At 35.5% G+C, this 23,792-nt stretch overlaps 1 protein-coding gene across 1 annotated transcript in view; it reads left to right on the forward strand.

The window, feature by feature from the left end:
- Nucleotides 1–23,640, forward strand: part of LOC141837383 (uncharacterized) — a 95,084-nt gene extending 71,444 nt beyond the window's left edge. The window contains exons 40-65 of the mRNA XM_074724797.1: nucleotides 9–383; nucleotides 463–781; nucleotides 848–1,006; nucleotides 1,101–1,264; nucleotides 1,430–1,610; nucleotides 1,697–1,963; nucleotides 2,043–2,240; nucleotides 7,074–7,128; nucleotides 10,463–10,593; nucleotides 10,747–11,262; nucleotides 11,352–12,167; nucleotides 12,255–12,331; nucleotides 16,037–16,490; nucleotides 16,599–16,685; nucleotides 16,770–16,925; nucleotides 17,013–17,200; nucleotides 17,272–17,805; nucleotides 18,194–18,371; nucleotides 18,478–18,620; nucleotides 18,705–18,831; nucleotides 18,939–19,160; nucleotides 19,268–19,624; nucleotides 21,956–22,114; nucleotides 22,185–22,469; nucleotides 22,556–22,868; nucleotides 23,456–23,640. Of these exons, the coding sequence (XP_074580898.1) occupies nucleotides 9–383; nucleotides 463–781; nucleotides 848–1,006; nucleotides 1,101–1,264; nucleotides 1,430–1,610; nucleotides 1,697–1,963; nucleotides 2,043–2,240; nucleotides 7,074–7,128; nucleotides 10,463–10,593; nucleotides 10,747–11,262; nucleotides 11,352–12,167; nucleotides 12,255–12,331; nucleotides 16,037–16,490; nucleotides 16,599–16,685; nucleotides 16,770–16,925; nucleotides 17,013–17,200; nucleotides 17,272–17,805; nucleotides 18,194–18,371; nucleotides 18,478–18,620; nucleotides 18,705–18,831; nucleotides 18,939–19,160; nucleotides 19,268–19,624; nucleotides 21,956–22,114; nucleotides 22,185–22,469; nucleotides 22,556–22,735 (6,328 nt within the window). The 3' untranslated portion in view covers nucleotides 22,736–22,868; nucleotides 23,456–23,640. The remainder of the gene's footprint in view (nucleotides 1–8; nucleotides 384–462; nucleotides 782–847; nucleotides 1,007–1,100; nucleotides 1,265–1,429; nucleotides 1,611–1,696; nucleotides 1,964–2,042; nucleotides 2,241–7,073; nucleotides 7,129–10,462; nucleotides 10,594–10,746; nucleotides 11,263–11,351; nucleotides 12,168–12,254; nucleotides 12,332–16,036; nucleotides 16,491–16,598; nucleotides 16,686–16,769; nucleotides 16,926–17,012; nucleotides 17,201–17,271; nucleotides 17,806–18,193; nucleotides 18,372–18,477; nucleotides 18,621–18,704; nucleotides 18,832–18,938; nucleotides 19,161–19,267; nucleotides 19,625–21,955; nucleotides 22,115–22,184; nucleotides 22,470–22,555; nucleotides 22,869–23,455) is intronic.
- The last annotated feature ends 152 nt before the right edge of the window (nucleotides 23,641–23,792 follow it).

Consider the following 23,792-nt stretch of genomic DNA (forward strand, 5'->3'; position numbering starts at 1 on the left):
GATTGTAGGGTTCCTTCTGCATTTAGCTTATGGCGCGTTGATAATGTTGTTGGTTCTTTTTATGCGCATAATTCAGTGGATTGTCCTCCTTGGACAGAAAGTTTTGATTTGCACCAGATTCTTTTGCGCAATCCAGATGACATTTACTCAAAGGCAATAGCAGACAAGGAGCCACAATATCAGCAAGATGGTAATAGCAGTTCGAATTCCTCTGGATGGGATATTTTGAGAACTTTATCAGGTGCAACTGCATATTGTATGTCTACTCCACGATTTGAAAGAATTTGGTGGGATAAAGGATGTGACACGAGAAGATCAATTTCAATATGGCGACCAGTAGGACGCCCAGCTTTTGGCACACTTGGTGATTGTGTGACAGAAGGGTTAGACATTGGCTCTTCTTATGTTTTCTAAATGATACATAATTTGTGTATATATTAATTCACAAGTTACTTGTTTCAGTTTAGAACCACCAGCTTTAGGATTGATCTTCAAGTGTGACAATCCAGCAATTTCTGCAAGACCTGTACAATTCACTAAAGTTGCACATATTTCTGGAAAAGGATTCGATGAAGCCTTTTTCTGGTATCCAATTCCTCCTCCTGGCTATGCTTCATTTGGATGTGTGGTGACAACAACTGATTATCCACCAAAAAAGGAATGTGTCTGCTGTCCTAGATTGGATCTTGTTAGCCAAACAAATGTTGCTAGTGAGCCCATTTCTAGGTCATCCAGTTCAAAGGGCACAAATTGCTGGAGTATCTGGAAAGTTGAGAATCAGGTATCCCTCAAGTTTTTTGTTATTCACTTCTATTTCACGTCCTGATGTCTACTTATTTTCTTGCAGGCCTGTACTTTTCTTGCACGTTCTGATCACATTATACCAACAACCCGATTGGCATACAAATTTAGTGACTATGCCAAACCTAAAGCACGTGAAAATGTTGCTGCTGAGTTGAAGTTGGGACTTCTCTCACTGAGCGTTTTGGACAATTTTTGTGGAACAGTGAGTAGCCTTGTCATGCTTACATTGGTCTTAGAAAGAAGACGCTTCAGTCTTCTTATTTACTGTATTAATGCTTACTTTTGATTTGGTTCAGATGACGCCACTTCTTGACACAACAGTGACAAATATGAATCTTGCTACGCATGGGAATTTTCAGGCAATGAATGCTGTTCTAATATGTTCAATTGCTTCATCCACATTCAACAGACAAATAGAGGCATGGGAGCCTCTAATTGAACCATTTGATGCCATATTCAAGTAATTCTTTGTAATTTATATACTTTGTTGGATTTCAAAAAGGTTTTAAAAAAAATGGGAGGGGGTTATTTCATTTACTGTTCCATATATTCCTATACTTCCTTAAATCTGGTATATTCTGGACTTTACTAGTATTTTCATTATTGGTTGTTTTTTACCCTTTAGGATTGAAACATATCACACAAGCAAAAATTCACAATCCATGGTCAGCAAGCAAATTCGTTTTTCTGCAACGAGTGCCCTAAATGTTAACATTAGTGCTGCAAATCTAGAAACTCTCACCGAAACTATTGTTTCCTGGGGTAGGCAAAATGATGTGGAGCACAAATTGTTGAGAAAAAGCGAGGTAATGTATGATGTCAATTCACATGTTACTCCATTGAGATTTACTGTATCTGCAATTGAATTGATTATATGTTTTTATTCTTTCAGGAAACAGCTGAAAATTATAGTAATTCAGACAATTTAATATCCTCTGCATTAGATGATGATGTTCAGCAAGTGATTCTTGAGAACAAGCTCGGATGTGATGTGTATTTGAGAGAATTTGAACAAAATTCAGAATCAACCAAGTTTTTACCACACAATGGACATGTTTCACTGTTCTTGCCTACTCCAAGATTTTTGGATAAGCTAAATGTCGTGGCTAATTCTAGGGAATCACGCTACTATGTTGCTATACAGATTCTTGAATCCGAGGTCATACAACTGTATTTATTCTTATACTCATACTCTAAATCAACAGTTCTGGATATAATCCTGTTTCACACATCTGCAGGGGCTAACTATAGTGGATGATGGCAATAGCCATGACTACTTTTGTGCTTTGCGGCTGCTTATTGATGGTAAGGTATCAGATCAATACAAACTTTTCCCACAGAGTGCAAGGACAAGATGCGTGAGCCCATTGGTATCAAAGAACACTAAGAGCTATGCTAGGTGGAACGAACTCTTCATATTTGAAGTTCCTGAGAAGGTTTGCTTTCAACTTCTGTTCTTTATTTTATTATAGCTTAGCAAGCATCAACAACTTTGACTTCGAACATATTCAATTTAAGCATTTTTTTATTTCTTTTACTCTTTTGTTGTCCCCATTTTATGTGCGCTTGTATATTTTTTATTAATATTATATTTTGTTTGATTGGGTAATTTATTTGAGTGTTATCATGGAAGGGTATGTATGTCTATGTAACATTATTGTGCTAACGGATAAGTTTGTTTCATATTTTAGAATTTCAATCAAAAATCAATTCTAAGCTCTTTTATGAGGAAAAGTGCATGTTTGGGGTCAAGCTACTTTCTTATATTTCTAGTTTAAAAGAAAAAAATGCAAACCCAATTCAAGAACTACATTTTGCACCATGAAAATTTTCTGATCTATATTATTTTGATTTCTTTATGCAAAACCATAATTTTGAATCTCATTTCATGCCAATTGACACTTTCTACTTTTATATAGGCTGAAATTTAAATAGATCATGATAGAAAATTACCTAATTTGCATGTATCACTTGAGACCATGTACCAAGGTCCTTCTTGACTCAGTATTGCAACTCCTTCCTCATAGGTTCCACTAACACCATTTGTTGGTATTGGTGAAACAAACAATACTTTGGTCGAGTACCGAAACCTTCTCATAATGGAAAATCTAAACCTTATATTCAATTTTTAATGTGGAACTAAATGTACTACACCAATAACTCTACGCATACTACCTCTAACACTCCCTTCAAGTTAGAATATCGATTCTATGTTTACCCATGTTATATAAACTAGAAAAGCTTTCATAAACTCTAAACCAAAGCTGAAAATCTTGAGTCATGCCGAAATTTCTGAAACGATATTGTTTTGGTATCGTCGTGATGTTTCGATGTATGGTGCCAATAATAGATTGGAGTTAAAGAAGGAAGAAGAAGCATAGAAAGGAGACATTGTTTTTGTCGAGCATGACTTTAAATCTTGTACCATACCGAGCAAAACGGTTGAAACATATTATTCTAGTAAATTATCAAAACTCAATACCACTCGGCACATACAATATCTCCTTTGCTTCATTTCTTTTCTCCTTCAACCTCCAATATGTCACTGACACTATGCATCAGAGTGTCAACACAATACTGGAACAATATCTTTCTTAACAAAGATCGAAACTATGATACAGCTCGGATTTTGAATCTTATTGCCAAGTGGTATCAAGATTTGGTGATTTATCGGAATGATACATTTCGACCGTTTTGCCTGGCACGGTATGAGATTTCAAACCATTCTATAGGCACTGATAATTTGCACACAAGTGAAACAAAACTTAAGGAGCCTCAACACAACCAATTATGTCTTTGACTTAAATTGGCACATTGATAAAGAAAGCAGAGAAAGATAGAAGGATAAGAGAATTTCAAGGACTTATATTTCAAATGGGTTTCTCCCTAAAGTAATAAACCGAGGGAAAAGAAAATGGCAATTTACTGAACCACGTAATTAAAATTTCAAAATACCCAAATCACGGAGGTAAGTTTCAAAATTACAAAATCACTTACCCAATACCTATTTTGCCCCTCCGCATTCCACATTCCGCATTCGCTCGTTGAATCGATTGCTACATTATAACAATCGATTTGGAATGCTTATGTGGCCATGAACAGTAACTTTAATCAATTGCTACACTGTAGCAATTAATTAAAAACCTCTTATTTTTTTGAAATCGATTAAAAAGTCTTCTATGGTCAAAAATTTATAGCTCTCAATACGGTGTATCGAATTGGTGTTTAAGAGCATGGATACATTCAAGAGCACTGCCCGAGCTTATAGGACTTGGTTCCATGTCATTTCGAGCTCTCTAGGTCCATCAACCACTTTTGGATGAAGCCGGCTGATGAACCTTAGCAATTCAAAAAATCAAAAGTTTATATTTTCAGAAAGAGAGGAGTCCAAGGATCTCAATTGTGGTGTCGATCAGTGAGTATTATCATCATATTATTTATAATGAGCTTCCGATATCATTTCTCATGCCTGATTCGTGTTCAAAAAATCGTTGCTCTCAATATTGTATATTACATTGGTATTTGAGGACATTGATACATTCAGAGCACTACCCAAGCACATAAGATCTAGTTCCATGTCATTCTGAGCTCTCTAGGTCCATCAGTTACTTTTCGACGAAACTAGCTGATGGACCTTAGTAATTCAAAAAATTTACAACTTTAGAGAGGAGTCTAAGGATGTCAATTGTGGTGTCAATCAGTGAGTATCATCGCCGTATTATTTATAATGAGTTTCCGACATCATTTCTCATGTTCGATTCGTATTCAAAAAATTATTGCTCTCAATATTGTATATCACATTGGTATTTGAGAATATAAATATATTCAGGAGCACTGGCCAAGCACATAGGACCTGATTCCATATCATTCCAAGCTCTTTAATTCCATCAACTACTTTTGGACGAAATCGACTGATGGACTTTAGCCATTCAAAAAATAAAAAATTTATATTTTCAGAAAGAGAGGAGTCAAGGATTTCAATAGTGGTGTTGATAAGTGAGTATTATCATTGTATTATTTATAATAAGCTTCCGACATCATTTCTCATGCCTAATTCGTGTTCAAAAAATTGTTGCTCTCAATATTGTATATTACATTGATATTTGAGAATATGAATACATTCAAGAGTACTGGTTGATTACATACGACTTGATTCCATATCATTTCGAGTTCTCTAGGTCCATCAGCCACTTTTGGACGAAATTGGCTGATGGACTTTAGCCATTCAAAAAATTAAAAAATTTATATCTTCAAAAAGAGGGGAGTCCAAGAATCTCAATTGTGATGTCGATTAGTGAGTTATCACTGCCGTATTATTTATAATGAGGTTCTGACATTATTTCTCATGCCCGATTCATATTTAAAAAATTATTGCTATCAATACTGTATATCACATTGGTATTTTAGGGCATGGATACCTTCAAAGCACTGCTTGAGCACATAAGACCTGGTTCCATGTCATTCCGAGCTCTCTAGGTCCATCAGCTACTTTTGGACGAAATCAACTGATGGACCTTAACCATTCAAAAAATCATAAATTTTATATTTTCAGAAAGAGAAGAGTCCAAGGATCTTAATTATGGTGTCAATCAGTGAGTATCATCACCATATCATTTATAATGAGCTTCTGACATCATTTCTCATGCCCAATTCGTGTTCAAAAATTTTCTCCTTGATTGAGAGCAGTGATTTTTTTTAACACAAATCAGATATGAGAAATGATAGACCTAGAGAAAAGATAGAGTGCACAACAAAGATAGATAATGACGCTTTGCTAGAGTAAGCAACATTAGAATAGGATATATTCTTTGTTCAGGTCTTCATTGGAGATAAAATATACAATTGGATCCATTGCTAGACTTAGCAACATAAGAATAGTTATTCAAATATTCATTATAAATTAGGCTGCATATGCAAATAAGAAAGAATAAGATATGCTAAAAGGAAGTGAGAAGATGTAGGAGAACAAGTTGGATATAGACCAAATCTAACATGAATAAAGAAGATTTTCTAGGTCTAGAACTGACTTCTCTTATAATAAGAGAGTAAAAGAAAATAGATACGCGCTTGGAGAAGAACACTAAAGAGATTAATGGAGGATATTGAAGGCTAATAAATGAGGAACAGTCAGATCTAAAATTTATCAATAGTAATTGAGTGTGCTGGAGTTGTGTAATGGTTGTTCTCCCCTTGCAGGAGTGTGGTTGGTGAAACATGTGACCAGCGTGTGCAACTACATTACCAAGAGTGGCATCACTCAAACACAATAGAGTGATATACACATTTGTGTCAATTGGTGATGGAGATGACACAACCTGGTCGCAGCACTATGGAAGATCGAGGGAATCCAAGGTCAAATTGGGAATAGAAGCTATTGATGGTGTGTGGCAGGACAAAAGCTCACCATTAAATATAGGAGCTGCACCATGGGTGAGTACAGACACGAAGGATCTAGCATGAGGTGCTTGAGTAGTGGTGGTGCTTATAAGCTAGCGAAATTCTTGTGTAGGGAAGGAACTTATGCAAAGGTGTCTTTGCATCATGGACACATGAAGGAGGTCGCATGTCGGATCTAGTCACACGAAGGAATAACATCAGTAGAGGACTCACTTGAACAAGCATTACTTGGTACCTTTAGTCTTCTATGCAGCAAGGCACTGACTTCATGGGGAAGAATCATGGCATGTGAAGGAGGCTCGTGCATGTTAGTGGCCAGATATCATGAGCAAGTGCCACACATGATCAACTAGGAGAAACCATTGTTTCACATGGGTGAGAGAGAGAAGAGAAAGGATGGAGAAGTTATTCCAATACCTCTAACACCTTCTATGTTTCTAGACCCAAATTGATACATTCTAATATTTTATAACATAAGCTGATTCTCAAATCCCCACTTAGTGGGATAAATGCTTGGTTGTTGTTGTCAAGCTGATTTTTCAAAAAGAGGTGTAGAGTACATGTAATTCACAAAACCTAACTCCTTTGTTGATGATGGAAATTCCTGTCCATAAATCCCTCTCCAATGCAGTCGTTCTGGTAGTCAAGCTTGATCTGGTTTTGCTATGGGACTTGCATTTCTCATTTGAATTTGCTGTCTGACAAAGTTGTTTGAGAGTTATCTCACTACTTTCAATTGTTTCAGAACATTGATCAGCTATTGTTAACCAAACATTTCATTTTAATCTTCGCAGTTCTGGATTTTTTTTCTTTAAGAAGCACTATTATTTATTGGGTGGATATCAAGACTGATAATTTCTTCAATATTTCAGGGAATGGCTAATCTCGAAGTTGAGGTTACAAATCTTGCATCGAAAGCTGGAAAAGGTATTAATTTGCTTACATGTATTCTTGTTTTTAATATCTAGAACATTTGGGAATAAGCAAATTATGCCAAGTGTTTTTCTTGGGGTTTTCCATTCTATTGTTTATGTATTGTGTAAGCTTTTTTGTAATATGATTGACGCAAATGTCATCATATGTAACTATGAGGTCTTGTACCAGTACTTTATGACCTCATGGGAATCAGGTTCTACTATGGAATGTCAGTATAACAAGGCAGGTACTATCTGTATCAGCTAGAAGAGGTGATGGTAACAATGGTTGCACAATGAGCGATGACTGGAGGGTGGAGGATGGAGGCTGCAATTCAGAGGAAGGCATTGTGAAAATGGGAAAAATAGGGAGCTGTTTGAAGGGAGAGGGGTGTTGGAGTTGACAATGCTGAAGGGCTAACTGAAGCTTTTTACTACTATTAGACGAAAGCTGGTAACCATGAGGTTGCCAACCAGGTTAAACCTATCGGTTGTGTGAATGAACAAGTTTAATTCGGTTTCGTTACATGAATCGAGTCGTGTGACTATCAATTTGACCATTAGAAATACATTGGTTCTTCCCTCTTAAAACTTGTTTATTGATTCTCTTGTTTTATTACTTTGCTTTCTCTTCTTTCTTTCATTCCTTTCCTCTTCTCCTTGTTTGCTTGACTACTCTATTGCTCTCTTCCTTGACCCTCTCCTCTCTCACTCTACCTCTTGCAAATTATAGTCCCATTACCACCAAGTGTTATTGGATGCAGGGGACGTTTACCTGTGGTAAACTTATGCAGATTGGATTAAAGGCACTCAAGTTTTAATAAGGTGCATATTTTGTGCCTATGTGTGCCTGAGTTCCAACTGTGTTAATCTAAGTTGAGCTCTTAGTGGATACCTTAGATATATTTATGGATATATATAAAGAACTAGTTCTAATAAAAAAATATCCTGGGACTCTGTAAGCATCATTTAACTTAGATATGAAATTATAAGATTGATCTCATTGGGATGCTATAACTATATGATACTTATTTTGGTATTATTAAAACATAATCATTAGTTAAGATACATTTTTTTATATACTTTTGTAATTTATTGCTCCAATGTAATTGATTTTTTAATTGTTATAATCTATTAACAAATGGAAGGGAATTATAAGGTTTACTCATTGAATTGATATTGGTAAGCTTTGAAGTGGTGCTGAGAAACTTTGGCATATCAATATTATAAGAATTGATTATATTTTCTAGTATTAAAGATTTGGCCGTCAATAAATTACTAATCTGATTGTCCTTTTTGTGTAAAATTAGTCAGACCGCAAAGTAAGGAGAATCACTAATTATTTCCTTAAAAAGTTCATCAAATTCTTCCTCATAAATGATATTGTAGCTTCTGATCAAACTTCATATGCCAAAGTGATCAAACCTCATAAAAAGGTTCTTCATCAAATTCCTCCTTGTAAATGATACTGTAGCTTGTGATCAAACTTCATTTAAGTTGCTTGAAAAAAATGTATCCGCACTCAAGTTCGACACCTATTGAATTTGGCCAAATTCACTCCACTCTATGCTTGCTGAGTTTTCATAGTATACTTTGCTCACCCACACGAGAGGGACTTTAGAAAATGAAGGTGAAAATAAAGTTAAGTTTCTAAGTCAAGTGGTTCTAATGGGTTTTACGTCTATTCAGGCAGTTCATGTCAATAGTCATTCAAGATTATGCATATTTTACTTAAAAATGTATTTACATGGATCCAAAGTGACTCCATTGGCATATGAGTCAACATATTTACTAGTGATACGGAGTTTCTAGAGTATAGGATCAGATGGACATATGGCCCAAATTCATTCAAGCAAGTTAGATTGCCAGTCCACCTGGACTTGAGTTGATTTAATGAAATTCCTCCTTTTGAACTGCTGCCTGATAATTTTTTGTTGTTCTTTTCTTTATCTTCTAGCATGGGCTAGTTGTTATTTTTGTAGTTGGTAAGTTGTGAACCAACTTATATATTGTTTATCTTCAAATAGAGTACTTTACAGTCTATGCTGTAACTTTATTTAATCAATATATAGGTTAATAATTTCAGTAATTAATACTTGGTTTTAGGATGACATGAGTTGACAACTGAGTTTGAAGACCCCTTTTTGTTTTGTAGGTAAGATAGCTGAATTTGACAACACAGCTTTATCAGATTTTTCTTATCTGTATGTGAGGTGCACCATATTGTTTGAGTGCATAATATTTTGAGACAATTGGAACTATATTGATAATTTGGTTCTAGTATTCAAGTCATTTATCAATCAAAAGAAATAACAGTAAGGGTGGTGTCAGTGAGTCATGTCTATGCAAGGCAGAGCATAGGCCAATGGTTTGGTATTTTCCTTACTGTGCATGCCACAAGATGATTCCAAATGGATTTGCTCAGGCACGGCTCAGAATCTGAGTTTGACTCACCTATTCTAACCCTGGGCACATGAGCACCGTGCCTATGCTTCAAGCCTAGTGACCTAAAAAATTATGAATGATAAAAATAAAATAAAATCTAAAAAACTGAAAAATAAAAAAAAATCTAAAAAAATATATTTACATTTTATTAAATTCTATTTAAAATGTTTAATTTTTATAATTATTAATATAAACTTATAACTAAAAATCAAGTCATGTCAGGTCATGCATGACTCAATTCAGGCCTAGGCCTAGCTTGCCATGCAGTTTGGGACCTCAACGCTCGGCCCAAATCCATTGGTATGCTTAAGCGATGTATGATATGACTTAGGCCAGACCATGCTAAGTTGTACTGCCCGTGCCACTGCCCAATTTACACCAATAAATAATGGTAGTAAAGATGTCATTGTGGATATTACTCAGCCTTTATCAGCTTTGTTAGTGGTGGTATTCAATTACTTTATAGACCTAAGAAATTTAGTCAAAGTTAGAGATTTGATATCATTACTCTAGCACACGTCTACTTGGTACCTCTTATGTGTACATGTGTATACATGTAAAATTAGTATTTTCTTTGCTTCCAACGACATTGCTATATTACGTTCTGTTGGAAGGAAGTGAGGGTTTTATTGGCCATTTTTACTACATTTTTTGTTTCTATAGTCCTGGAATGCCACTATTGTAAAACTCAATTGACTATTGTCTGCTTCATTGTTCAATCATATATACTCTTACAATTATGTTGATCCTTTACTATTGTGGTTTACTTCATTTTCTTAGCCATTTTAGTAATGATATTCCTATGGAGCTCTTTTTTTGGTTTCCAAACTTCTGAATTGATATTCAACGTTTATGCCTTCTTATTTGGTCTACCTTATGTTTACTAATGATGATTGATGCAGGCGAAGTGATTGGGTCATTGTGTATTCCAGTCAGTAATAGTGCAAGTATGCTGAAGCGCGCTGCTTCAATAAAAATGCTGCAACAAGCACCTGAGTTTCATAAATTTTCGTCCCATCCTCTTAGAAGAAAGGTGTTTCAACAAATCTTTGGCATTTGGCATGTTCATGATCTTGTGTTCCTATTCAAAAAATTGTTGCAAGCAATCGTCTATTAATTTTTTTGCTGTTACTGTTAGAATTGAAGTGTTTAAATTGCATAAAATAATGCTCTTTTTTGGACTCAGGGACAGTTAGTTAGTGATGAAGAAGATAAAGATTGTGGTTCTCTCATAGTGTCCGTCTCATATATTGATCAAAATGCTGAAATGAATTTTCAAATTGGTGATAGAACAGCACCTGATGAAAGGGATGTGGGTTTCTTGGTGGGGCTCAGCCCTGATGGACCTTGGGAGACATTTAGTTCAGTTCTGCCATTATCTTCAGTAGTACCAAAAATGCTCGATAAGAATCCTGTCGCCTTTGAAGTTAGTATGAGGAATAGTCAAAAGCTTGCTGTTCTTAGATCTCTTGCTCTTCTTGTCAATGATACTGGCGTCAAACTTGAAGTGTCTTTGTGCTCATCTCTACAAATCAACAGTTCTCCATCAAACACTGGAAATGACAGCTCTGTTATGTACACAGAAGAGGTGTTTGAAAATCAGCGATATCAACCAATTTCTGGTTGGGGAAGCAAGTCATCAAATACCCATGCCAATGACCCTGCACACTGGAGTACCAAAGATTATTCTTATTCATCTAAGGTGAGTATTTAATAACCATAAATAGAGTACTCTTTTAGGATTAATTTTATATTATATTGCATGACTCACATAGTAATTTATCTTTCAAGGACTTCTTTGAGCCTCCTCTTCCCAGTGGTTGGAGGTGGACTTCACCCTGGAAAATTGATAAGTCTCTATTTGTGGATGCTGATGGTTGGGCATATGGGACAGACTTCCAAAGCTTCAAATGGCCTCCTAGTTCTTCCAGATCATCTTCTAGATCTCCTTCTGATTTTGTACGGAGAAGGCGATGGACGCGTTCTAGGCAGCGTCTACCTGAGGACAATGATAACAGGAGCGATGTCTTTTGTGTTTTATGCCCAGGCTCATCAACTTATTTACCCTGGTCAAGTATGACTAAGGGTAAGGATATGTGCTTGCAAATTCGTCCTTGTGCTGAAAGCTCTCATCAATCTTATTCCTGGGGTCAGATGTTCACACTTGGTTCCAGAAAGGAATATTCAAATATACAATCTCAAGTTTCTAAGCACAGTACCTCAAAATCTTCTGATTTCACAACACAGAATTATGTTCTTAGATTAAATCAACTTGAGAAGAAAGATCTTCTTCTGTATTGTATTCAGAGCAGTAGTGCTCGACAATACTTTTGGCTTAATGTTGGAACTGATGCCTCAGTGCTTCACACAGAATTAAATGCTCCTGTTTATGATTGGAAAATATCCATTAATTCAGCTCTCAGATTGGAAAATAAACTTCCTAGTGAAAGTGAATATTCTGTTTGGGAAAAGACATTCGATGGGAAAATGATCGAGCGCCAGAATGGTATTATCCAATCTGGTCAAAGTGCATTTATTTATTCAGCAGATGTTAGGAAACCAATATACCTCACTTTGTTTGTTCAAGGTGGTTGGGTTTTGGAAAAGGTAATGCAGCAGCAGCTTTAGTTATAAACAGAATGTTAAGGGTAGCTTTTAAGATATTTGTTTTCTGACACTTAACCTTCTATCCAGGATGCTATTCTAATTTTGGATTTACTTGGCTCCAATCATGCTTCCTCATTTTGGATGGTTCAGCAGCGAACTAACAGGTTTGTCGAATTAGCAATCTTTGTCTGATTCTCTGATTCTCTCTATAAAGATGTTCAATTTCTATTTCCTTTCATGGACAAAATTCATGGGTTACATTATATAACATAATTATTTATGTCTGAGCAAATTTGAACACCTAGGTAGTCTAATGAACTTCAAAGACAGAACACACCAAATGTCAAAGTGACCTTTTGTTGGACTATGTCGTGGGTTAAAATCTCGAGTTGTGCTACAATTTCAATCTGTGAACAGAAGATTTGGTACTGTCATGGGCACTACTTATTTACTTTCAGATTCGAATATAAGAATATGCCAATTAAAATATCATTTCCATTAACATTTGAAATATTTTTAAGGAGTGTAGTGCCTTTGGTGGGAGCCTATAAAAATAAATAAGATAGATATTTATAACTTAATTAATTAATACAGACTTAATTATATTTGTAAATTTAGTATACCATATATAGCTTAGTATAAGTTATATAACATAGTATAAGTGATGTAACTTAAATAGCTTAGTGTAAGTTATACAACTATATAACTTTTGTACCATAAGCATAACTTATATCAGTTATAAAACATTAATATTAATCTAAATAGTAAATATTTTTAATTTTTATTTAGTACATATATAGTACAAAATACAAATATAAACTTAAAGAAATGTATACTACAATAACCAAGCCTTATCCCACTTAGATATTACTGAATTTATATGATTCAGTCATTTCTATAACAATCTGAATTCACAAAACAATATAAAAAAAAGTAAGATTGTATACAAGTATACATTTTCATAAAAATTTACTTCGAGAACTTTATAATATTAAAAGAAAATAATTTAAATGTTCTATTATTTGGATAGAGGGATAAAATAGAAATATACCACTCTTTTGACTATTTTTCAAATGAGGCCCCTTTGATAATATTGAAAAAATTTTGGAGTGCTTTTGAATTTTGCCCTAACTTATATACATATTTACAGAATATTAATTATATGATATTAATTCACATATTTACAAAATACTAATCATATAGAATATTAATTATACAAGCTTAGAGGAAACTTAATTATTCAGATTTGCAGAATATGGAATAGGAGAAAATGGGGAGTTGTTTTTATTTTTGTGCTAATTATCCAGATTTACAGAATATCAATCATACTTAATATTAGTTATAAACCTTATATTAACCTATATAACATATATTAATTAAACTATCAATTAATTAACTGGCATTATATCAACTAATGATACATATAAGTAAAAAATATCAATTAATTAACCTATAGCGGAGGAATAAAATATGAAGCTTTCCCCTGGCACTCCACCGTGAGACCCCAGCGTGCTGTTGCTAAATCACAACCCAATGAGATCAGCGATCTTGCAAAACCCCCTTCAGCAACCTTACCTCCTCGACAGCTGATATCACTTGATTCCTCCTTCAAAGTTTCCCTGAGCACCTCAGTCCCTGCATTCGTCTTCTCAATTCTTTGTCTCAGTATGCATTCTCCTCCAATTTCAAGTCTATTTTGTAGGAATTCTTCCTCTCCTCACCCTCACTTCATGACCAACAGAATCATTCGGAGCTTCACCAAATGAATCATAACTGATTTGTTCTGTCTCCATCCCTATTGACCACTCAGCCCTATTTGACACTGGTGCAATTGTTCCAGCAAAGTCAAGTCATCAAATTTCACCTGTGCCAGCCTTTTCCCTGTTTCAATCAGGGAAGAAAACTAGAAATTTGGATTGTGCCTCCCGACACATCTCAAAATTTCAAATCATGATTTGTATATCTGTTGATTGACCTTTCCTGACTTCCAACTGATTGAACAAACAAAGTTAAACTTTCAAATTCACGTCTGCTTAGTATGCTTGAAGTAATTTGTATCATGTCTTTAATTGCATTTACACAAACCTAGATATAAGCCTAGCAGTTCATGTATTCAAGCTTTCTGACTGAAGTTCACAAGTCAGGAACATAGCCTATTTTGGTTCGGACATATTAAATTGTCTTGACGTCAAAGTTTGAGATCTCATTCCTAACCAGGGTTCTAGTCCCAGATTGGAATGAGATGCGTTGGTTGTGTCATTGGGTGTGTTGAGCACAAACTCTAAGCAAAGGATGATGCTTGACGCTATTGGTTGTGCCACACACCAACACTAATCCATAGAGGACTAGGCGGGAGAGAGAGACACTTGCAGCATACAACATTACTTGTGGAAGCTAAGATCCAAGAAGCTTTGTTTTGATCCTTGTGGAAAACATTTGCAGCTTGCGGAAGAGGCTCGCAACGAAGTATGAGTGATTAGGGAGCTTCTCGCGACAAAAGATTAGTGGTTTGCAGCTTCTCATGACAAAGGATGAGCAGATTCGCAGCTTATCAGAATGAAGGATGAGCTATTTAGAACTTCCCATGACGAGATTAGTGATTAGGAGGAAAGCAATACATTTGGCTCGTCCACTTGCATACCGAGAGTTTCATAGCTTCTCATGTGCCAATTGGCAGGTGAAATGAGATGTTTTGTTCGTGTTGACTAACACAAAACACTATTTAAAACAATAATCAACACTAGCATGCTCAGTTGTGAAATTCATAAATTATAATGCATATTAGGTTTGACAAGCTAAACGTCAATGAAGAATATCTTGTTTGCATAAAGTAATTCTCTTTCTAAACATTTTTATTAAAAGATGATTATTTATTGTTGTCTATTTTTTGAATACCATTGAGGCCTAATATCATTCAACAAATCAAAAAAATATGATTCAGTTTAAGAAATAGAAAGTAAAAGGTGAAGGGGCTCTGAAAAGGAATTGATCACATTCAACACACCATATCCACTAGATCCAAACTGATTCCTTATTGTTCAAATTGACCATGTTACATTGTCAATCTCTTGGTAATTCTTAACCTGGTGCAATTTTATGCTTGCGGACTTACCGAATAGGTGATCAGTAGTTCCCATGTATCCTTCTCATACTGGGCAACTGGTGAGAATATTTACTCCAAATTAGGTAAGTAATTTCTGGTTGAGTATTCACCCGAGAAAAGTAATCAGTAGAAGATCCATATTGTCAGTGGTACCTTTATCTTTTCCAGAATTTGTTGCTTCACTCAACTCTTGCTCTGTGATATATCATTACCATTATTTCACAAGTGAATATAACATAATAATTTCTGGTGCTGCTCCATCTCCAAGACATCATACCATTGTTGCCTGCAAGAGTGATTGTTTTGTTTGTGCATTCAATCATTGTAGAAGGTACAAGAGTACTGTAAATCTGAGTTAGCATCCCAATGGCAGGATACACCTTTTTATTATTAATGTCATAGTCAATAAGCTTGATCTTTTTCTTTTATAGTCAAAGCATTAGTTGTTTGGAGCAATATCAAGGATAACATATTAAAGAGGAGAAGTCTAGATGTCAACTGTAGGTCTTACAACATTTGGAAGTTGTTAGGATCAATCTTTTGCCATGCTTGTTTTCATAAAGAAAATTATCATTTCATGTTGCTTTCGTTTATTTTTTATAATCCTTTGCTGCTCTAGATTTTTTTTTTTTTTGTTAACTAGGAAAGGCATGTGCATTTTGGCTATGTAAATATTGATTCTTATCTGAACATAATTGATGGTCAGTTCATTTATATGATAGCATTAAAAGTCTTGATGATCATGTCTTTAATTTTTTTTTTTTAGGAGGCTGAGGGTGAGTGTTGAGCATGATCTCGGAGGAACTGAATCTGCTCCAAAAACGATAAGGCTTTTTGTACCTTACTGGATCCAGAATGATTCACAAGTTCCACTTTCATATCACATTGTAGAGGTGGAACCAGTGGATAGCATGGATGGTGATTCTCTGTTAGTTCCTAGGGCAGTTAAATCTGCAAAATTTGTCATGAGAAATTCCTCAAAGTCTTTGGATAAGAGAAACTCTAGTGCAAGGAAGAATATCCAGATATTGGATGTTATAGATGACATTAATCCAAAATTTGTTATGTTATCTCCTCAGGACTATATTAGCCGAAGTGGAAATCTGCCACTTCAAGCTCGTAGCAGTGGTGGTGCATCTGCACGTGTGGGAATATCCATAGCTGTTAGCCATTCTAATACCTATTGTCCTGGAATTTCTCTTCTCGAGCTTGAAAGAAAGGTAATGTATATTTACACATGTGGTTTCGTCTTGGATTATTCTGGAGAATTAATGGTATTCTACATCATAATATGCAATGGAGATGGATGATAAGGTAATTTTGTGCAGGAGCGGGTTGATTTTAATGCATTTGCATCTGACGGGTCTTATTACAGGCTATCTGCACAACTTAAGATGGCTACAGACAGAACAAAGGTGATTTTTCATCTGAAATTTAAATGTAATATTTTGTGAACCAAACTTTTATTGGTACAGATGATATAACCTTGCATTTTGTAGGTTGTTCATATACTGCCACAGACTCTATTTATCAACAGGATTGGACACAGCATATGTTTGTCACAGTGCAACTCTCATCTAGAAGAGTGGATTCATCCAACTGACGCTCCGATGCTATTTAAATGGGATTCTAATGCTAGAAATGAACTTTTAAGGGTGAGGATCCTCATTTTGGTTCTGTTAATATTCTTTGCATGGAAACATTGTGATGTTAATTAGCGTGTATATGAAAATTGTTTATAGATACGCCTTGAATCTTACAAGTGGAGTACACCATTTAGCATTGAAAATGATGGTATGATGTGTGTTTCCTTGAAAAGTCACGAAGGCAATAATGATATGATTTTTTTAAGAGTGGAAGTAAGGGGAGGAACAAAAAGCTCACGGTTTGAGGTTGTTATTTGTCTTAACACTTTAACAAGTCCTTACAGGTACATTTTCTCCCTCATTTTATTTGGTTTCCCCTTGTAGGCTTATATGAGTCACTAACTTCTTTTAACAGAATTGAAAATCGCTCAATGTTCTTACCTATCCGTGTCCGCCAAATTGATGGGAGTGATGATTCCTGGCAAAGTCTTCCTCCTAATTCTGCTGTTCCATTTTGCTGGCAAGATATTGGTAGACGGCGGTTATTAGAGGTGTTAGTTGATGGAACAGATCCCTTAAAGTCTGCCAAGTATAACATTGATGACATAATGGAGAGCCACCCTATCCTGGAATCAAGTGGACCAATCAAAGCTTTGCGAGTTAGTGTTCATAAAGAAGGGAAGCTGCTTATTACTCAAATCAGTGATTGGATGCCAGAAAATGATAATGGAGAATATGTAGATGGAAGACTACCACTAAATGTGCTTCATTCTCCACTGATTGATTATAAGGAATCATCTTCCACCTTGGAGAATGAATTCCATGTGACTTTTGAGCTAACAGAGCTGGGTTTCTCTTTGATAGATCATATGCCTGAAGAAGTGCTCTTTCTATCAGTGCAGAATCTTCTCCTTTCTTATTCATCGGGTCTGGGTTCTGGAGTCAGCAGGTATGTTTTCAGCAAAAAAAAAGACAAACTGTAACTGTTGTTGGCACAACACAAACAGAACCAAACCTCAGACATGAAAAAAAAAATCACACAGAGATGACAAAGTGAAATTCGTATTTGATTGCAATATAAATATTACATGAGATATTTGACACTTATAGACTGGACGCTACAAAAATAGGAAACAAATAAGCAAATTGGAAATCTAATAAGAATATACTAAAAATATGAGAAGCAAAAAAATAGAGGAACAATAATATCAACATCTTGAGATGTTCCTTAAAATAAATTATGCATCCTTTTGCTGAAATACAGAAGAGCTAATCTTCAAGTTTTTGTCTAGCTTTAAGTTTTTGATTTACTAATTTGCTTATTTTTTATTGTGCAGATGCAAGTTGCGGATGGATGAAATTCAAGTAGATAATCAACTCCCTTTAAGCCCTATGCCAGTTCTATTCAGACTACAAAGAGTTGGGGAACAGACGGATTCCGCTTTGAAATTCTCTATGACCATGCAAACTAATAATTCCCTAGACTTTTGCGTGTATCCTTATATAGGGCTGCAGGTACATTAATGGATGATTTCTCTCAATTTTAAATCTACCTCAGTAACTCAGAACCTCTTATTCTTTATGATGGATCAGTGATGTTCTATACCATACTTGCTAATAGGTCCCAGATAATTCTGCATTTTTGGTTAATATTCATGAACCAATTATTTGGCGTCTTCATGAGATGTTCCAGCAAGTGAAGGTTGACAGAACATCAAGCTCGTCTACTACTGCTGTTTCAGTAGATCCAGTAATAAAAATTGGGTATGCCAAAATTGCCTATATTTTGTAACTGTAATTTTCCAATTTCCACATGTATATTTCAAGCAAGGTGTTTTCTTTTTTCAGGGTTCTTAACATCTCTGAAATTCGATTTAAAGTGTCCATGGCAATGTCACCATCCCAACGACCAAGAGGTGTTCTTGGCTTTTGGTCATCCTTAATGACTGCACTTGGTAACATGGAACACATGCCAGTAGGTCTTTACATTTTCCAGCTGAATTTCAAACACTAGAGACAAAATGTTGATGCAAATAATTTTCAGTCCTTGTCTGTCCTAAATGGTTGTTTAATGTTTCATAGGTGCGCATAGCTCATAGATATCGTGAGGAAGTATGTATGCGCCAAAGTACTCTTTTGAGTACTGCAGTATCCCACATCCAAAAGGATCTTCTTAGCCAACCCCTTCAGTTGCTTTCTGGTGTTGATATTCTTGGGAATGCCAGCAGTGCACTTAGTAACATGAGTAAAGGTGTTGCAGCTTTATCCATGGACAAGAAATTTATTCAAAGCAGGCAAAAACAGGTGTGTGAAATTGCAATCTAATTAAAATGAACTGTTGGATCTCTTGTTATGGCATCTTCAATCAGTGAAATTCAAATTCATGTATGATATTATCATGTTTCTTCCAGGATAACAAAGGTGTAGAAGACATTGGTGATGTAATTAGAGAAGGTGGTGGAGCTCTTGCTAAAGGGCTCTTTAGAGGTGTGACAGGCATACTAACAAAGCCTCTTGAAGGTGCAAAAAGTTCTGGTGTTGAAGGCTTTGTCCAGGGTGTAGGTAAAGGTTTAATTGGTGCAGCTACACAACCTGTGAGTGGGGTCCTTGATCTTTTGTCAAAAACTACCGAAGGTGCCAATGCTGTAAGGATGCGTATTGCATCAGCTATCATGTCAGAAGAGCAATTGCTTCGTAAGCGCCTACCTCGAGCAATTGGAGGAGATAATTTGCTCCGTCCTTATGATGAATATAAAGCACAAGGGCAGGTAATAAATCTTCATTTGATAGAATATCAATTTTTTTGGGCAAGTCAGTTAAGTCTAAATTGATCCAAATGAACCTAATAGGGGTTTTCTTGAAATGCATATGCTATGCAACCACATGTGACTGCTATGCAGTCCCCTCTCGGTTCCACCTATACAACATATGTGGCTGGTTTTTAATCATGGTGTTAAAAATATCACTTTGATTTTTATTCATGCGCAATCGTGATTTTTTCTCTAATATTTTTATTTCTTATCTGTCCAACCTGTTATATCTGCACATCCAGTTTAACATCCTCATTTTTGTGACTCTCATCTTTTATTTGTATGCTCACTTCATAGTTCAGCATTCATCTCCATATAACATGGCAAGTCTAATCATCGTTTTGTAAAACTTTCCTTTAAGTTTTATAGGTATCTTACGATCACAAAAAACACTTGATATCCTCTTCTATTTCAATTACCCTGCTTGTATATAAAACATATCTATCAACCCCTCCCCTCCATCCTTTTACAAAAACGATCTTAGATGCTTAAAATTTCAGACTCGTCATCTCCTATCTTAACAATTGTTTTATAGTAAATTGTTAAATTTAAATTTTATATATTTTGTCTTTAACTTCTAGTGGCTCCCGTCAAAATTCAAACTTAACATTTACTCTTTCATATGTCACATCGACAAAAACAATGTCATATGCTACACTATGGTAGCGTATCTTGGATATATCCAGTGAATTCATCCATAAATAGTGTAAAAAGATATTGTCTCGAGTATTCACTATTGTCGTTACATCCTTAGTAATCATAAAAATAAGTGGAAAAAAAGTCTCTAAACTAAAAAGTCCATTTCTCTCATAATTCAAATAACCAAAGAGAAAACCTTGGCATTGGATGAGGGTAGGGTTATTTATTGTAGCTCAGTTGAACCCAACCATCCCATTATGGCTTTAGATCGGGCATTTGATATGGAGAATCAAACTTCATAATAATTCTGTCATATTCTTTTATGACTGCGCATTTAGAATTAACTTGCAGTGCATTGCAATGAATATTTTCCTGGTAACTATTTAAAACTTAAATGATTTGCTAACACTAGCAATTTATGGATTAAATGCAACTGAGTTAGGTGAATTGGAGACGCTATGTGAACACTCAAATTATCTCACTTCTTTGATTCCCAAACCCAATTATTGTTTTCAAACTTACTTTGAATGCCTTCGACGCCATAAACTTGGATATTTACATTATTGTCCATCCTCCACGGTTGGATGTCCACCCACTATGGCTGAATCAATTACACTTGTACTCATCAGCAAGAAATCTAGGGTCCTCCTTTATGACGATCCTGTTTGGTGGATTAATAAACAGCATTATCTTTAACAATGGCATCTCCTCTATGTAACATATTTTCAGCATCTTTAAACCATGTTAATCCTAAATATTTGGATCTGGTGGCATGAATTTATTATGGGAAAACTCTATCTACTAATACTACATTCCCTTGAATCACTTTTTAGTTACATTTGCTAAAATTTTCTAATATATAGCTACCTCCACCTCAGACACTTTCAACTTTAATCGGTTCAACTTTCTTCTGCAAAAGGTGGAATCCGCCACCTTAGCGGCCCCACACGATCGGCCCCACGACCATTTGTGAGGAGATAAATCAAGAAACTACAGTTGGTCACGACGCATGAGGGTATTGCCTGACTGCACCAGGATTCGAACCCTTGCCCTCTTCTGCAACTCTGCTGCGTCGTAACCAACTCAGCTATGCCCCGGGGGCAATCGGTTCAACTTTATAACTGTATGAAATGTTGATAATCTACAAACATGTTCATACCAGCTTGACATATTTCTTCTTATTTTATCATCTATTGGACCTAAACTGAATTTTTACAACTGTACATATCCATTAGTACTCTTATGTTTGCTACGTTAACGTTCATATTATTTGTTAACTACCCAATACTTTGATCCATACAATTTAATGGATGGTACTATAGTTTTATAAGATTTTCTCTACACCAAGGTGCGCACGATAATCCCTCAAGACTCAAGAAGCACCTTTGATCCCATTGTTTTATTAATTGTATCTATATTCATATCATCTTGTTGAATAACAAATTTATATATTGATAAACCTTTACAGGAATTTCTTATCCATCCATCATAATGACTATTTCATCACTTACTATGAAATTGGTTTTCACTATTTAGTTTTTGTTCTACACAAAACCTTTATCTCCGTATATTCTCACCATTATTCATGCAAACTTGTGCATGTAACCTATTTCTATGGAGTAACCTGACTGGCATGTATTTTCTTTGAAGGCTATCTTGCAACTTGCCGAATGTGGTACCTTCTTTGGCCAAGTTGATCTCTTTAAAGTCCGAGGGAAATTTGCATTATCTGATGCTTATGAAGATCATTTTTTGCTCCCAAAAGGAAAGATACTTCTAGTCACTCACCGAAGAGTTCTATTACTTCAGGTCAGTAAAATCTATAATAATTTTGTTGAATAGTTCATTGCAAATCTGTTAGGATGTTAATTTTGAACAGCAACCTACAAATATCATTGCACAAAGAAAATTCAGTCCAGCTAGAGATCCTTGCTCAGTCTTGTGGGATGTTCTTTTGGGCGATTTGGTGACAATGGAGTTGACACGTGGCAAAAAAGACCACCAGGGATCATTACCTTCACGTCTCATCCTATACCTGCAAACAAGATCTGTTGACTCAAATGCTATTCGTATCATAAAGTGCTACCGTGGGTCTGAACAAGCTACTGATATCTACTCATCCATTCAAAAATCACTAAATGCATATGGCCCTCATGCATCAAAGGTAAATAATGCATATCATATTCTGTTAAGTATAGAAATGAACCACTATAACATTTAATCTTGAACATGGCACACTTCATTCTGCAGGAAGGACAGAGAAGGAAGGTACCACAACCATATAGCCCGCGTAAAGCATCTTTTACTTCTGGAGTGTTCTCAGAGGAAAATTTTCAGAGCTTAGGATTCCATGACAATCAAGTGTCTGTTCCAATGCAATCTGATTTTGGTTCTACACTTATGCAAGCACAGCCTGAGCAAGAACATTAGAAATGAGACAAGCACATAGTGTACGCATAAAGCAACCCCATACCGATTCAAGTGCACAGTTTATAGCTTGACATAATACTGGATGAAGTGAAGCTGCTGTTGCTATCCTCTTATTCTGCATCTATTATTAAAGGTATGAGACATGGCATATAAAATTAAACTTATATGATTTTTTCCCTTGTACTATAAATTGATATTTGATCTTTTTTGGTCAGATATTTTGATCATTTTCACTAGAATTTTTCATTGTTTTCCTTGCATTTGAATTATCATTTGATGAGATAGGACAGGACTGAATAAACATATGGAAGAATTATATAGTTTTTTCATCAAACTTCGAGAAATACAAGATTCAATTGTAGTTGGCATTAATAAGCAGGTCGGTACTTGCAGGGGAAGTAAGAACAGTTGCAAAATTCCATTCATTGCTTTGTTTCACTCTCAAAATATTTGAATCTTAGTCTCCCTATTCAATACACAAGCAGCAGACTGAGATCCAAATAATGAGGCAGACAAAAGCAAACAATGGATTATAATTCTTCCTTTGTAACTTTTTCTTCCCAATTGTAATCCTTGCAGGTTCATCTGTGCTTAATCTTTTTGGGAAGTTTCCAAAAATAGCTCGCAAGTTTGTACATTGGACTCCAATGTTAACTTTAGTCTATCGGGGCCTTCAACTCTAACACTGTCTAACGTTCTTGATATTGCTTGTCTGCGTAGGTGGCTGTCATCTTAATGCGTCATCAGGCAATGGTTCAGCCCTGACGCTTAGCGCGCCGCATTGATGCATCATGCTTGCTAAATTTGCGTCTAGTGTACATAGTCAATGTTATAGTAACTCTCATTCTCCTTGTGTATATAATTGTTACACTTAGAGTTTCTGATTGATTTCTAAGCGTACACAACATATTTCGACTTGCAGATAGGTAGAAGTAATTTTTTTTAAATAATTATTGTGAGAAAGTTTTGAAACATATACAACACAGGCAGCTGGAAAACTGTGCTTGCTGTTGTGACCCGAATGTTGCAATTTTAGAGAGGAAACCATTTACTTCTG

Source organism: Curcuma longa, chromosome 11 (assembly GCF_044706935.1).
Source record: "Curcuma longa cultivar G26 ecotype Majalengka, Jawa Barat chromosome 11, ITB_CL_G26_1.1, whole genome shotgun sequence".
In the NCBI taxonomy this organism is placed as follows: Eukaryota; Viridiplantae; Streptophyta; class Magnoliopsida; order Zingiberales; family Zingiberaceae; genus Curcuma; species Curcuma longa.